Below are 16,842 nucleotides of genomic sequence, written 5' to 3'. Positions count from 1 at the left end.
GAGCGAGCTGTCCCACGATGATTGAAGCTGTCGGCGTCGCTGGACCCAGGATTGGGCAACAAAGCCTTGGCAAATGCAAGCCCACGCGGTGGACTCAAAATGGCGTCTGGAGTGGACCAGGAGGGTCCGGGGTGCCTCTCTTGAAGAAGGAAGCAAGGGCCAGTCTGGAGCAACCAGACCAGCAGCAGTGATGTCGTCGGGCGTCGTGAAGAAGGCCACAAGCCAGCCGGCTAGTAGCCACACAGCGCGGTGAGCACGCAAAAGCAGAAGGGCCCCACGCAGATCGTGGAGATGCTGGAGGGCTGATCTTCGGTGCTGGAGCTGCTCAGGGTTGGGGCTTCTCGGACCCCAAAGCACTCACCAGTGGAGCACACGGTGGGCTTGTTGCAAAGAAGTCGTGCAGTCTTGGCGATCGTCGGTCCCTCGAGGTCTCGTCGCACTCACAGTTCTCAGCTTTGCTGTAGAGGTGAGTAGAGGTCAGAGGTGCCAGGGAAGCCGGGTCTCGTCGAGCTGGGTCGTCGGATTCGTGAAGAAGGACTTGCAGCAGACCGCAGTGTTCTTAGGATGGTGCCTGCGGATGCAGGGTGACTACTCCTTAGCCACAAGGGAGAATCTTGAAGAAGGAAATCTTGAATCCTTTCGCAGAAAGTCGGGTCTTGATTCCAAAGATGATCTAATTTGAACAGGGGGCCCGCTCCCATCTTTATACTAAAAAAGGGGGCTGACCCGGTGACTAGGTCCTGCCTATGGGTGGGACTAGGAGGGGGGTGGTTACACCCCTCTGCCATGCCGGACTTTCCCCAGGCCAGGGGCTGGTGTGCCCCTGGAACTGGTTCTGACCGGCCTATGCGTAGTGAGCACCGGGGTGCCTCTCAGCAGTCACCTTCCTGTAAAGCCCTGCCTACCCAGGATACACAAAACCATGTCTGGGACGGTGCTAGCACCGCCCCTGACAGGAAACCCTTTGTCCAGGCTCCCCTCGCTGGAAGGACTCCCAGCTGCAGGGGGTCAGACTCGTGTCTGTGGTGGCAGCATCCATTTTGTTGAGCTGAGGCTTCGTTTAACTTTAACCGGGGTTCACAGTTACATACATGTCGTGTCCCTCTAGAAGGGTGGAATGCTAACCCCGTCGCCAGAATTGGCGAGGGGTTAGTATTCCAATTCGTATGACACCTTACTCGACATGTTTTGATAAAGCAATACCAAAGTTAGCATTTAACCGCGAGGATTATAATGCACTTAAGAGTATATGGTATGCGATATCATGGAACAGCTATTAGGACTTGGTTCCGCAAGCTGCAGACAGGCTCAGCTCATGCCAGAGCACCATCTCACACGATTCCAAGCACTCTGCCTTCAGGATTGTCAAGGCCTGCCATAGGAGTGACTGATAGGAATCTGGGTGTCCATTTTAGGGTTAGGTATAGGTATACTACACCTACAGCAAAGGGTGATTACACGACTTTGCCCCAGCTGTCATGCAGCCAGTTGTGTCAAATTTAGGAGGCCAGCCAGGGGTGGCATAATACATGCTGCAGCCCCTGGCAGCCCTGGGTACACCTATGCCCTGAGTTACAGGGTCTGATAAGGTGGCCCAGTACCAATTGGTAATGTACCTAGGGTACATGGAATCCATTTTAAAGAGAGAGCAGTAGGCCTGGGGTCCTGATTGGCAGGGTCCCAGGTCGACTATGTCAAAAACCAGCTAAAACACAGGGCAAAAAGTTGGGGGCAACCATAGTCAGGAGGTACCTTCCTACAACCCATTTGAGCCAATTTCCAGGATGTATTTCAATTTCCTAACATGCAACGTTTTTTTCTCTTTGCTAGCATTAACTTCATCTGAAGAGTTTGTGATGTTCAAGCTCTCACTGTCAATTCACCTTTCTTACAATTCACTTCCAATTCTGTGGTGCTACATACAAACCCAAGGTTTATGCCTAAGGTGCCTTCGGATTTTCACCTGAATGAACTAGTTATCTTAAAGAAGTTTTTTCCTAATCCCTAATCTCCTTCGGAGAGGGCATTACTTACCCTTTGCATCAGAAGATGTTTTAAAATTCTATTTGCAAAGGACCTTTGTCATTCTCAAATCCGATTGACTGTTTATTGCCTATGGATATATACGGCAAGGACAAGCAGAGTCTAAAGGCACCATAGCTGTATGGATTTATGCAGCTGCTGACATTTGCCATCTTCATAGCTTATGGACGTTTCCACTAAGGGCGTCCAGTTCCCAATCCTACTATTGCTCGTGGGGTTTTCCTCGGCCATTGCTTTCTGCCATCAACAGGCAGGCAAGCCTCTACAGTCTTCAGTGAGGACCCATCCTACAGGGCGATATCGTCTTCAACTGCCCTGTTTGCCGGTGTGCCGCTGAATCAGATCTGCAGAGCAGCCATATGGTCAAGCAGGCACACGTTTACGAAATACTACTGCCTGTGTGCCATTAACAAAGCAGATACTGCAGTGGGACTGGCTAGGCTTCGCTATCTTTTTCAATAAGGTGAGCCTCCGCCTTTTCTCCTCCATTATGGTTTACCTTGTTACTGTACGTCTTGCATGATTATAGACATATTTGGTCTTATAAGTCTATGCATGTGTATCGTGCTGGGAAGTTTTCTTCTGATATTACTGCTTTCTATTCTATATTCAAGCATGTGAATCTATGAAAGACACCCTAATACTGGAGAAGAACAATTGTTACTTACCTGTAAACATGTGGTTCTCCAGTATTGGTGTCTTTCATAGATTCACATGCGACCCACCCTCCTCCCCTCAGAGGCTCTTTTCTCCTCATAGACTCTGTGGTCACTCTTGTGCTACGAAAATCTGAGGTGCTGAGCTCTGAGGAGAAGGTTCTAGAGGGTTGCTGGCACCTGATTGGCTGTAGTTTGGACCAACATAATGACAACGATAGACTGCAAATGGTTTTTTCCTTTTCCATGCATTCCTATGTAGAAATATGTGTAGGCTTGTTATGCCTTTTTTTCTATTTCATATTTCAGGTTTTATGTTGTTACATATATATAGTATATTATTGCTATTTTAATTTCCGTGGGACTCCCACTCAGACGACGGGGGATATTCAAGCATGTGAATCTATGAAAGACACCAATACTGGAGAACCACATGTTTACAGGTAAGTAACAATTGATCTTCCCCAGCTGGCTTGGTTGTGGGGCATGGGTGGGGGGGGTTTTGTCGCTTCAGGGTGAGCCTCTTCCGTTGGGAGTGGTGATAGGGGCTGCCTTTTTTACCGCCTGCGGTGACGTTGTCAGTTTGTTCTTTGCGAAGACATTGCGGACTGCACATGAGGTGGCTCAGGAGGGGGATCTGGAGCGGATTTCTCTTCTGGGGTGTGCGGCGCAGTGCGCAATGACGATTTAATGAAATTTTTTCGGACATTGATGCAGTTGCCTACAGGTAAGGCGGGTTGGTGGTAGGTGTGGCACTAGGGGGAGAGTCTCCCCGTTCAGCGCATTCGATCTCTTGATTGGGGTTGGGGCTGTTGGTGAGCAAGTTGCTCTTACGACGCTGCCGGTGCGGCAAGCTGATGTGCATGCTGAGTCTGGAGGGGACACCATCGCCGTTCAGGATGGGCGACCAGGGGATGCTACTACACCTATGGTTCATGACGAAGGGGACAAGAACATGCACTAAAAATTACCCTATACAGGAATTGGTTCAGTCTGGGGGGGCGGGCAGGGGGGCACAGGAGGGGGATCTGGAGCGTATTTCTCTTCTGGGGGTGAGGCGCAGTGCGCAATGACGATATTTTTATGGCACTTTCACGATGATGGGAGTGATGGAAACTGGCCCAGTGGCAGGGGTTTATGCTGGGCATGCAGATGAACTGATTATGGATGTTTATGATGATGATCTGGAGGAGGGTGCATTATGAGATGTGGAAGTTCCACTTGTGACAGTCATGACTCGGAGGGGAGTTTTGGGGCATTCTGGTTCACTTAGTCTTTTGCAGGAGTCTCGTGCGGACCACGCAAAGGCAAGTGTTTCATCGTTTTCTCTTCGTCCAGCAGGCCGCGACAAGAGGGACCCTGTGGTGTTTCGACGGAAATTGGTTGACAAGGGGAGAGTCTCCCAGTTATGTGTACTTGTTGGGATTGGGGATGAGCAGGTTGGGGAGCAAGTTGCTATTAAACCGCTGACTGTGCGGCACGCTGATGTGAATGATAAGTCTCGAGGGGACGATGCCGCCATTTCACATGGGCGGACAGGAGACTCTGATCAACACAAGGCCCAGGAGGAAGAGGATGCGATCAACCGTATGAAATTGCCTTATTCAGGTATTGGTGTGCCACTGGTTTCTCACTTGTCAGGCAAAGCAAAAATCCAGGATTTGATATAATCAGTGGCGGCTGGTGACATTTGAAAGTAGTGAGGCGTAAAAGTTGGGCATGACTTTGGAGGTTGGGGGAGCGTAGTTGGTATTCTTGACGAGATCAAATCATGCGAGGGGAACTGTTGTTGACAGCGTCAAGTACTAACAATGATCACTTGGAAAACTCCAGAGCAGTATCTGGCATCAACTGCATCATTGACCCCAGCTTGGCAGTAAATGCCTGAAGGTTAACTTACAAAGAGGGTTACCTCTGCAGTGACTTCTACTCTGACTCCACCCAATGCTGCGGGATGATAACCACCTCCATGAACATAAAAGGCGAGCTGATCAACGCGCTGCACGTGTGCTGGGTCTGTGTGCTGATCTTTCTCACTATGTATTATTCGTTCTCGGTCATCACAACAAGCTTCGAAAGCGCCTTCAACATCTTGATGTGTCAGACAAGCAGCCCTCCACTGGTTCATCCCCTCCCTGTTCGGCTTGTCTCATCAGGTGCGACTGGCCGCCTTCCTGTACCTGTGTACAAACAACACCTGAAGAGTCCCATTTGGGGATTGATGTGTCAAACCCTCCTCTATGAGGATTATATGATCCCGCTGTCCAATATCCTTGGCAAAGGACTTGGGATCCCATATAATAGAAGGTGCCATCCAAATACACATCAGTGTTACCAACAAACCTAGAAAGGCCAAATCCCTATGGATTGTATATCACACAACAAAAGTTGGATGCACAATAACTAACCGTGACCACACGCCTCCAGGAACCATGCCCTTCTAGTGTGGAACAGAGATCAAGCCCCCCTCATTCTCCACTGTCCATCCCCTTTGAGCATCCAACACCTCCTTCCTGAAAACATTCACTGGGTGGCTGTCATCTTGGACTCAAGCCTGTCGCTGCTGGCTCGGGTGTATAACGTCATATACTTCCCAGCTGCTCTTATGTCCTCAGTCCACCGGCCTCAAACGGCTGCCCTTCTCCCAGCCCTTTCCGGAAGTGATTACTATAAAATGATCTGGAGAGGTTCCAGGCAAGCTGGCAGCTAAGCTACAGAGTGTACAACCAGCCACGCCCTTGGCCTCAATAGCGGAGGGCGAGTTTCTCTCGCCATGCATTTCTCAACTGGCTGAAAACAAAACAAAATGTTGCACTCTTGCTACCACTCCAGCCTGATGACCTCCCTACCTACAAGGTGACGTGAGGCAACCAATCCCCGGCTCAGATACTCATGTTTGGGAACACAATGCTCAAGGCTCCTACGGATAAATGCAAAACTCCCACCCCTCCATCCACTTGGAATCAAACTTTCCCAGATTAAGGACATTTCTGAAGACCCATCTGTCTTGACTGGCTTTTTAATACATCAAAGCTGAATGTTCCCTGAATGAATGCTATACATATATGAATTACACTTCTTCTTCTACAGTCAACCCCATCATAAACAACATCATAAACTCATCTCTGTCCTCGGCCGAGGTCCCATCGGAGTGGAAACTGGCGGCAGTAAAACCGCTGCAAAAAAAACCCCTGCCAGACCCCTCAACCCTCTCCAACCTCCGCCCAATCTCCCTGCTCCCGCCGCTTTTTAAAATGACTGAAACTGTGGCGACCAAACAGCTGACTAAGTTCCTAGAGGATGAGCACATCCTGCACCCTAATCAATCAGGGTTTAGGGCCTCACACTCCACCGAGTCTGCCCTCTTATACACCGTGGAGACACTGAAGACCGCCATGGATCAAGGGAAGAAGGCAGTCCTTGTCCTACTTGATCTATCGGCGGCCTTCGATACGGTGTCCCACCCAATACTGATCAGTCGTCTGGTAGCAGCGGGGATAGCGGGCACTGTGTTGGACTGGTTGAAGAATTTCCTTGACCATCGTAGACAGGTCACGGTGTTGGGAGAACATTGCTCCGAGGAAAAAGTCACACAAACAGGGGTACCGCAGGGCTCTAGTTTGAGCCCGGTGCTGTTCAACTTATATATGACCCCCTTGATTGAGCTGATTTCGTCCTTCAACATCTGTACCATATCATACGCTGACGACACTCAGCTCATCCTAGTTCTAGATAGGGAAAATGGAAAGGCAGAGGAAAATCTAAAACACTGCCTTACCGCAACCTTCATTTGGATGCGTGAGAACCATCTAAATTGTAACACCGGGAAAACCGAAATTATACCTTTCGGCCCCCAAAACCCCTTTTCCCCTAGCCTATGGTGGCCATCGGATGCGGAATCCCCTCCGGACACCATCGCCACGGCCCGGAATCTAGGGATTAGGTTTGACAGTGCCCTATCTTTTAAACAGCAGGCTGGGGCAGTGGCAGGGTCTTGCTTTAACATCATCAGAGGACTCAGAAAGTTTTTTGATTTCCTTCCTCTGACAGCCAGGAAGACAGTGACAGTAGCACTCGTAACTTCTCGCTTGGACTACTGCAACAGCTTATATGCAGGACTCAATCGTTCTGTCCTGCATAAGTTGCAGATGGTCCAAAATGCTGCTGCCCGCCTGGTGTCAAAATGGCCGAGGAGGTCATCTGCCTCGGCTGCCCTCAAGGCCCTACACTGGATACCCATTCACAAGCGCATACTGTTCAAGATCTTGGTGATTACCTTCAGAGCTTTCCATCAAAAAGGACCCAAATACTTTCTCCCCTGGTTCAAACGGTATTTACCAACACGCTCCCTCAGATCAGCAAGCCTGAATCTGTTACGGATTCCCAAATTCAGACTCACAACAAGAGGAGGAAAATCCCTCGCAACACTGGACGCAAAGGCCTGGAATAAACTTCCACCCAATCTGCGCCTGATCTCTACGGAGAATAATTTCCGTAAGGCCCTGAAAACCTGGATCTTCAACCTGTCAGACACGGTCTGTATGACTTTGGTTTAGACACAGTTGTGTTCAGTATAGAAGAGACAGATGTGCGAATTTGACTGTTACCGGCCTCCCACCTTAGGCTACGGGCTAAAAGCGCCAAGATGCTCCTTGGAGTGACAGCCGCGCTATATAAGTACACACTTACATTACATTACATTACATTCTTGCATGCACAAGCCTGACTCGTGCCTAGAAAGTTGATAGCTTGTATGCACGTATTGTGGGGCAGACCAGGGTCAGAGCATCTGTAAATGCGCGTGATAGACGTGTACGCACGCGATGCACACACTTTTGTGCTTAGCTTTAGAGAATCGTGTGTTTCCAGGTGAGTATCAGGGCAGTGGGCTGGAAAATAAAATGCAAATGGAATGAACTTTCACACTGTCATACCGTACCTTACAATTGCAAACATTTTGCAACGTGTTCGGTGACTTATCTTACTCAGTGCCCTACTCCTCATAAATCTTGCATAAATGCTGCAGAAATTTCTCAAATAGTGCCAAATCATTTAGCAAGAACTTATTTTATGTAGTGCTTTCAACTACGATTTTATTTGTCGCACTACAATTAACAGGTGTTGAGTTAGCTTCGCAGGGCCTTGAACTTGTGATTTACAGATTGCAACAGATGCCAGTAGAGATTCATTAACGCACTGACCCTTCTTGCCAGAGCATCTGCGAGTGCTAAAAGTCAAACATTGTAAAGAAAACTGCAAAATTCCACACGTTTTCCATTTCTTGTTATACTTTCAGTAGTTGTGACATACAGTATGCACATATAAGTAAACTTAACTTACCGTCCAGGCGTCCAGCAGACTCCGGAGACTTCGTCCCGATTCCCGCCTTCCTCGCTTTCTAGTCCTGCAGGCAGCACCAGCACGTCATCATAAAGGTGGCGCAGCAGGCAGCCTCCCTCTCCACTGCCGCGTTTTTCATTGGTGCGGCCGGCTGCCCCAGGCTACGTAATTTTCTCTCTGTATGCTGCTGCAGCATACAGAGAGAAAAGGGAGAGTTACTCGAGGGCAGGGGGGAGTGGCTTGGGGGAGTGGCTTTCCCACTGTTGGTAATACTGTCTGTTTGGGCGGCCTCAGGCTGCCCAAACAGACAGTATTAACAACAATGGGCAAGCCACTCCCCCAAGCCACTCCCCCCTGCCCTTGAGTAACTCCAAACCAGGACGTTCTGCTTTCTCGCCGTGCGAGAAGGCAGAAACAATGGTAGTTATATAATATGATAACTACCATTGTTCTGCCTTCTAGCACGGCGAGAAAGCAGGGGGAGCGGCGCCCAAACGCCCCCATAAGAGAACCGCCACTGGATATATATTGCCGTTGTTGATGTCACCTGACAGTACGGTAGGTATAAACATGTGTTCACAATGTGGGGGCAGGCACCCTTTCACATACTGCTTTCTGGGACAGCTTTTTGGATTTCAAGGGGGGTGGGGCACAAGGGGGCAGAGGCCAGTTCTTTCGGTTTGTCCCAAAGTGCTCCTACTCCTTTAAAGGTGACAGTCTTGGAACAGTGGTTGCAGGATTCTCTGGACTTTGATGCAGCAGTGCGCTTGTTATGGGGCTTCACGGTGGGTTTCACGATTGGTTACAGGGGACCCGGCAGGGTAGGGGTCGGATGACTTGCAGTCCGCGAACAAGAGTCCCCAGGTTGTAGGGAATAACTTAGAAGTTGACCTTCCTGGAATTTGGCATCTTCTGGGTGGGGCGCTGGTGCGCTGCAAGCTGGCCTGTTCACTGCAGCGTCAGGGTCGAAGTGTTGCATTTTTACAGTTGTTCCATTTGCTTGTGGCCCTGTATATCTGAGGCGCGGAATTCCAGAACAGGACTGGGTTCTTCCAGGTAGATAATTTGGCATTTGTGAAATTGGTTCCCGGGCGAAGAGCATGGAATTTGTGTGTGCTGCAGCTGTTGTGTGCTTTCCGTTGCGGTGCCTGCAACTGAATATTGTTTTCAAAGCACGACATGTTCCGGGGACATCTCATTACACTTGGTGGACAGAGGTTTTTCGCACACCACTGTCCCTGGTTACATGGCCGGGATTTCTTTTTATGGGCAGCTCAGGTGGGGGAGGGATCCGGTGGGGGGTGTTTTTGGTTGAACAGGTTTTTGAAAGGTTTGGGTAGACTACAGGCTGGTTCTAAGCGGCTGCGACAGCCTGTCCTTTTGCCTTACTTCGGCAAATGTGGTCCTAGTTGCCATCTTGCTGTTCTGATGATTTTGAGTGCGTTATGTTTCGGTTCTGTTTTGTATGGTTATTTTTGGGGCGTTTCGGGTTTCCGAACTCTTGGGTTTGCGTACCGGGTCGGGCATGTCCAGTACGGAGGTATTTGTGGAGGGGTATGGATTGCGCCTTTGGCTACGTGTCTGAGACGGATCAGTTGGGTGGGGTACGCGGATTTTCCTGGGGAGGAGTGGTTTGGTTTCTTGTTGCTCGGTTTAGGAATGGGAGGTTTTTCTGGATTCCTCTGTTTTAGGCCGGGAGTTCATTTGGCCGTGAGGATGCCAGCCCAATTTTTTGTTGCCCAGTTGTGGACCGTTTTCAGGAAGGTACTTTTGGGGTTGGGGTTGACTCCTTTACACTTTAGCACTCCTTCTTTTAGGCTTGGGGCGGTTCTGAGGCTGCAAGTTTGGTGTGGGATTGGTCTCAGATACGCAGAATTGGGAGATGGAGGTCGAGATGCTGCGAGAACTTTGTCAGACGGTAGTGCACCTTCTTTTGTTGATATGTGTTTTTTTCTCCTATGTCCTTTGCGCAGGATGGTCACAATTAAACGGAGGGTTTGGTTTGTTGGTCACTCCTTCTTGCAATGGCCCGCAATCCATGCAGAATGCCATAATTGGTGGGAGGTCTCAGCAGTTCACGCATGAAGTGTATTGGCATGGTAATTGGGAACTGTGTTGGGGGGATTGTTTAATTTTTGTCTCCGCTCTGTGAGGGAGGGGGGGGTCCGCCAGTCTTGCTAGTACTTCAACTAGGTGAAAATGATCTGGTTTTTTCTATCTGGTCTGTCTTTGTTAAGAATGATGCAGAGGGATCCGGACGTCATCACGGACGCCTGGGCGAGCACCATGGTGATCTGGACGGCATTTGTGCCACGTCTACGCTGGAATGAAGCTCTACATCGCTCAGCTATGGGCAGAGCGAGGACACTGAACCACTCTATGCAACTGTTTTGTAATGGCATGATATTTTCATTTTGGCTCATCCTCACTTACAGGTTTCTGAGCCTCACTTGTTTCATGAGGATGGGTTTCACCTTTCTCAGATGGGTCAGTCCTTCTATCTTTTGGAATTGCGGATTTGATCGCAAAAGTTCTGGATGTGCAGTTGAGGTGTTCTTGGGGCGTTGTTTAATTTACTGTTTTGGTGGGGCAGGAAAACTCTAAAGGTTTTCCTGGGTGGCGGTTTTTAGTGGGTGGTGGGCAGCCTGGAGCGGGTTGGTCCATCCTCAAAGGGCAGGTAAAGGATAGGAGGGGATAGTGCAGGATTCAGTTGCCTGGGTTTGTTAGGTTTTATTTGGTGGGGGGTTGACTTCTTATCAGGGTTGCTCAGTGAGCTGAAGGATTTGAGTATTAATAAATAAATAATCGAAATATGTTGAGAGATGTTTTGCCTACACCTGTCTTAATAAAGTGGCCTTTCTTGCTTACCAAGAAGTTGTGGACAATAAGTTCTTGCGCGATACACGGCCGCTAGGGGCGAACACTACAGCGGCTGGAAACAAGTCAGCCGAGTAGCGGCTGACTTGCGCCTCACAGACGCCTGAAAAACAGAATGACAATACGCTGTGAACCTCAAAACAAACAATACAGCAAAGAATAGTGAATGGCACGTGACGGCTAGTTGCCGGTGCGCGCCGTAATTACTATATCAGAGCGCGAAGGCCGTAGAACAGTGCCTGAGGGGGAAAGCAGGGGAAAAAACCTGAACTCAATACAAACCGAGCAAACAGGCAGCGTAGAATGTATAATGACACAAACAATACTGTATTAATAAAATCACAAGCGAAAAGAATCAGACTGCAATGTTATACAAATAAAACTACAAGAGTAAAGTGAATATGACTTACCCGGCTACAAGCAGCAAAGAAAGAGGAGGATTGGGCAGTGAAAGAGGACTATATTCACCTCGGAGCCTTGTGATTGGTGCAGAGGACAAGGTACACTCTAGCCATGGACACACTATCGTTTTTTTATTATTCCCGATGTTTCATGGGAATAGTTGTTTGTTTTGGTGACTTTAAAATGGCTGCTGTCATAAAGGTAAAGAAAGGTAAGCATAATCCTTGCCTCCGGTCGTGACATAGAAATAGAGTCTGTATCAGATCAGAGGTTATCAAAGGTGAGTAACAATGTTCTTCACTTTAATATCATTTAGTTTTTTTAGCCAATACCTAATATCTCAATTGTTAGTGAGCAAGTAAACCTGAATTTCAGCAGCCCTAACACAACATTTTACGCATTTTTTTCACAGGAAATTAGTTTACTAGCTCTGTGGCAATTAAATGAACAGAAATAGATAGTAATCCGCAACCAAATTCACATGGTAATTGTAACCATACACGTTTACTCTCATGAATGCAATTTTTCTTATCTGTTGTAAAAGTCCAACATGATTTGTTTCCAGATACGGTGGCATCTATGAACTGATTTTAAGGTTTTCGCTGGACTGTCATCATATTTTACCTATATATGCATGACTTGTTCTGTAACCCTTCGTTTCTGGGGCACCTTCAGAAAACACATGTGAACCATATGGCTTTCTCAAGTCCTTATGGTATTGCCCTGTACTCCTGATCGATTATTTTGCATTAATAGTTATATAACATGAGAAGTAATGGGAGTGTTGTGAAATAACGGCGAGTTTGAGATGGCATACATCAAATGGGTCTGTGTACAATATATTTGCATCGCACACTTTTTGTTTTCTAAATTTCACACTCATGTACTGCCTACAAAGTGGCCAATAAGTTATAATTACTTTTGTTATGAGTCTCTTCTTTTGATGTTAATAGTGGCTGCATGGGTTTTTACTCCTCGTTGTTAATATCACTGAAGAGTACAGGTTGCATGCTATTATTAAGTAATGATAAATGATTGGTGGGTAAACATAGCGTGTTAAAAGTTTACGCAAGCCTTTTTTATCCAAATAGTTTGAGAAAAAAACCATTTCTCTTGAAGCACGTTTATGAGTACAGGCATAGCAAATATTTTGGATATTCGTGTATAGTTTGATGTTATGCTAACCCTCATAGGAAACTATATTTCATTGTAATACTTTTGATCACTGTTTGGTAATGTGAAGCCTGTTTCTGGTAGAGCTTTTGTTTAGTTTGGTGGAAGTGTTGACAGAAGACAATATAAATTATAAAGATGGTCGTTCAAATTATTGATCTGATCTGGGAGATTGATGTCTCTAATTATGTTATCCATTTGTTTATTCGTAGTATACACTATGCATGTGTAAGTGCATGCCTTCTTCCGCTAACATCAAATCTGAAGCCTTATTTCAAGTTCTGTCATTAAAAATATTTTCACATCTGTTTCAGCAACGAAATCCCGATGTGCGGCATGTAGACTTGGAAATTTTGTAGCCCTAGGAGAAATTGAAGAAACTAGTTGGATTGACTAACATCAGTACCTGCTGACAAATGCAAAGAAAAGCTAAAGAAACAATGGAAGCCATTGGCCTACTTCTACCGTTTTTATCATTTGCGTGTGGATAACTGCGCACGAAATGACAACACAACTTGAAACCATTAATAATATTTTTGTTGAGAAACTGTTCATATTTATTTACAAGTGTCCATCATAGAACTTAAATAACAGGGCAAAAAAGAACTATAGTTGGATTTTTCTGAGGTATTGTGCTTTTTGGTGAAGAAGTCCAGTCAACGAGGATAAACCACTTCAACAGTCACTCCATTGCAACACCGCTGTGTGTAGTCTTTTTCCAGTTGACCATTGAAAATGCATTGACTGGGGCAAAGCCTCTCTGAATAGTCATTTATTAAGTGTCCTGACACTCCTGCTCAATTTCCTAATCTTCATAGTTGAGTTGTGCTTTCAAAAGTACTGTATATTGAGTTAATGAGAAATCAGTACATTTCCATTGTTTTCTAAATGCAAATTTCCCACAATTTTGCCCATGGTTGGCTCCGTATTTGCAGCTCTGCCATACTTGCCAGTCTGCTACCAGTTCAGAGGTCCACATAACCACACAAGGAGAAATGCACCAGTCTTGGTTAGAATTGCACAACTGTATTTTGACCTTTAATTGCAGGTCTGATCTACCCAAGCTAAATATTATTTAACACTTTTGCGGCTTTATCAGGTGCTTATTTAATTGTTATTAGTTTGATTAAATCTGATTGCCATGTTGAGTTCATTGTTCTAACCTTACATTTCAAAGGCCACCATTCAGCATTTGACTTTTAGAGGACAGGAAATTTGGTGAATGTTTTTAATATTCAGGAAAATATTACAAAAATTAAATCCTTATGTTTTAATTTATTTAGTAAATGTATAAAAGCAACTTGTAGAAGATATCTCAAGTTAGAATGTAACCAAATGGGAAAGTAAAAAATTTGAATACAAAAACGTGTTGAATTATTTTTGTTCCTGTGATCTATGATTCTTTACTAGAACTTTTCCCAAGGCATGTACGACTGAGCATACACCTTTGTTTTGAATTAACTGGGGACAGGAATACGCTTATGAGATGCTGCTTTTCATCAGGAAGAAAGAATCTGAACCCTTTATAGATTACCTTTTATAAGTAGGCAAACGAGGTGTGTTAGGTTGTTGGAAACCACATCAAACCTCATCATGGCGTTTATTCTTTTTCTTCTTGTCATAATCCTTGCTGCATCATTCATGTTCCTGTGTATCATACTTCATATCTTGCTCCAATATTCTAGTGTTATTTTAGCAATATTACTCTTTTCATCGTTGAAATATATGCTCTTTGAGCTACATAATAACCTTGCAGCATTTCTAAACATTGTATAAACCGTAACATCTACATTTCCTATGCATAGTTAAGGAATCCATACTTTTTTCATGTAGCTCTCTTTCTGATGTATACTCTTTCTAACCAGACATTTATCTTGTGATGCTCTTCAGGAATCAGGCTTGATCCAGAAACAAACAACAATTACTGTGCACTGGCTGGTGGTGCCATTGGCCTCCATCTCAACTCTCACATCTGGGTAGGACGACACAGAGCCACATATAGGGGCCACCCCAACGTCAGTTATGTATTACCCTTTTCTGTGCCCTCAGATGAGAACCTTGTTAAACCTATAAAGTCCACTCCACAGACCAGGCAGAAGGGCTGGCGGGAAGAATCTGTGGTTAGAACATCCGTTGCATGTAAAATAATTTTTCTAAAACATCTCAATACAAAAATCTTGTTTCAGATACATAGTTTTGTTCAGATTTCGACAACAGAAGGATGAGGCATTCAATATACGTGCAAAATATAGTACAAAATTGAAGTTTCCAATTCATTGATTTAGAAATTGAAAACAATGCCTCAGAAAATTGAGCTTTGAATACTTATTTAATTCATGTTCAGTAGATACATTTAAATAGTGCGCGTTTAGTATGTTTTTGATTGAATAGTGATTTCTAGCCTCAGATTCATTACCTTACAATATCCCCCAGGAAAAAGACTGAATTCGAAAAATCTTGTGTCCCCACCAGATGTGATGTATGCGGTGCTTATATAGGGGCCACCCCAGCGTGCTTCAAACAGTTCCTTTCTTTCTGTGACATCAGCGCAGACCTGAAAAGCTACCGTGGTCACTTTTTTTTACCAGTTTTTCAACATTTTTGCTGGTACTTTTTGAACGCTTTGCTCCAAGTGTGCTATGGAAATCCTCGAAGAAGCCAGTGGGTTTTACCCTGTGGGGTCGGTCACAGGCAAATGTGTGTGACGATTCCCACCTGATTTGTCTTTGGTGCCTGGAGCCAGACCACGACTCCAGGAAGACGTCCCGACTGCTGCACAATGAAACAAAAGCCGATTTGAGAGCGGGAGATGAAACTCCTGGCGGCCTGACATCGGAAACCAGTCACGCCACTCCAGGTGCTGGTCCCCTAGAAGGTTCCAGGCCCACTCAGAAATGTTCCCACCAGTCATCGTCACGCTCAAAGTAATTGTCTTGTAAATCTCACAAGCACAAACAAATCTAAGAAGTTAAAGCACCTCAAAGGGTCAGAGCTATATGAGACCAGCACGAATTATCACTGCTGAAGTCAGCCTGTTACTTTTTTCTTTTCTATTCCCTGTGCATGGGGTCTGATGCATGACCCATATACACCCCCAGACAGTACACCCCCAGACAGTAATTAAAAAATCACTTGCAATAAAAAAAAACTGAATTTGACCCCTCACCAGAGTAGCCAAATATGTGATACATATCTATATTGTAATATGTAAGATTTTCAGAAAACAACACAGTAACTTTCAATGACTTCCCAAAGATAAGCAATTCCAAAAGCGTGATTGAAGGTTTATTTCATTCTTTATTGTTCAAGAATTCATAAAAACAATTAAAAAATTGCCCGCCGCCAACGCGTTTCATCCCTCATGGGACTTCTTCAGGGTTTGTTTGTTATATTCTGACAAATGTTCACATCAACCTTCCTTAAAGTAACTGCACTGATGGGATCATATATTCTTCGCAAAATAAAGCTCTCTTGACAGTATATGCAGGCGCTGCCCTAGGATCTGATGATCCAGTGCGAGCGCAACACAAGGAATCCCTCCGACCAGGTCTAGATTTCAAAGGAGACTATGAAAGAACTAGAATGGTGGCTAACAGACAGCGATTGAGTCAGAAGAAGACCCCTTTCCCTTCCCCACCCACAGATGACAGTGGTGACCAATGCTTTGCTTCTGGGATGGGGAGGCCATCTGGGAGAGGTTAAGATCAGAGAGTCTCTGGCGAAGAGAGACTCTGCTCAATATCAGTCTTCTTGAGCTGAGGGCAATGTGCTTGTTATTGAAAGCTTTCCTGCCTTCCATCAAAGGGAAGCTGGTTAAGGTATTCATGGGCAAGACCACTGCCTTGTGGTACTGCAACAAGCAGGGTGGAGTTGTGTTGTGTTGTGGACCCTCATATTGGCAGCAACTGGAGGGATCTCTAGACGCCAGGACAGACTAACTCAGCTGTCGATACCTTGAGGACCACAAATGGTGTCTGCACCCAAAGGTGGTTCATGGTCTCTTTCAGGCTAGGGAGTAGGACTAGGGAGCTAGATCAATTGCCACCACTGAGAATGTGCAATATCAACATTTCTGATGGATACATCTGCCAGTGGATTCCTCACCTTGTGAATATCCCCTGCGCCAGCAGCATTCGGAATTTTTTTGTAGCTCTCCACGCCGACGAGGACAACGTCACAGAAGCATGGCTCCGCTCGCTGCTCCGCTGATGTCACCGAAGCCATAAGAGAGCCTCTTCGGCGTGATGACGTCTGTTCCCTTTTCCGCGCCGTCAACACTAACGGTTTTTTGGGACTCTCCGTGGTTTTCTTGTTACATTGTTTTTCTGGATTGTGATTCTGGTCTTCTCTT

The 16,842-nt window shown here is 46.0% G+C and overlaps 1 protein-coding gene across 2 annotated transcripts in view; it reads left to right on the top strand.

Moving 5' to 3' along the window:
• The window catches only part of SLC30A9 (solute carrier family 30 member 9), a 783,215-nt gene extending 769,359 nt beyond the window's left edge, over positions 1 to 13,856 (top strand). For both annotated transcript variants that reach the window (XM_086962700.1, XM_086962699.1), the window contains exon 18: positions 12,806 to 13,856. In XM_086962700.1, coding sequence (XP_086818826.1) covers positions 12,806 to 12,850 — 45 coding nt within the window. In that variant the 3' untranslated portion in view covers positions 12,851 to 13,856. The remainder of the gene's footprint in view (positions 1 to 12,805) is intronic.
• The last annotated feature ends 2,986 nt before the right edge of the window (positions 13,857 to 16,842 follow it).

The sequence above is a fragment of the Lissotriton vulgaris genome, chromosome 3_1 (genome assembly GCF_964263255.1).
Source record: "Lissotriton vulgaris chromosome 3_1, aLisVul1.2, whole genome shotgun sequence".
Taxonomy (NCBI): domain Eukaryota; kingdom Metazoa; phylum Chordata; class Amphibia; order Caudata; family Salamandridae; genus Lissotriton; species Lissotriton vulgaris.
The sequence above is the reverse complement of the archived record's forward strand: the minus strand, read 5'-3'. Positions and strand labels throughout refer to the sequence as shown.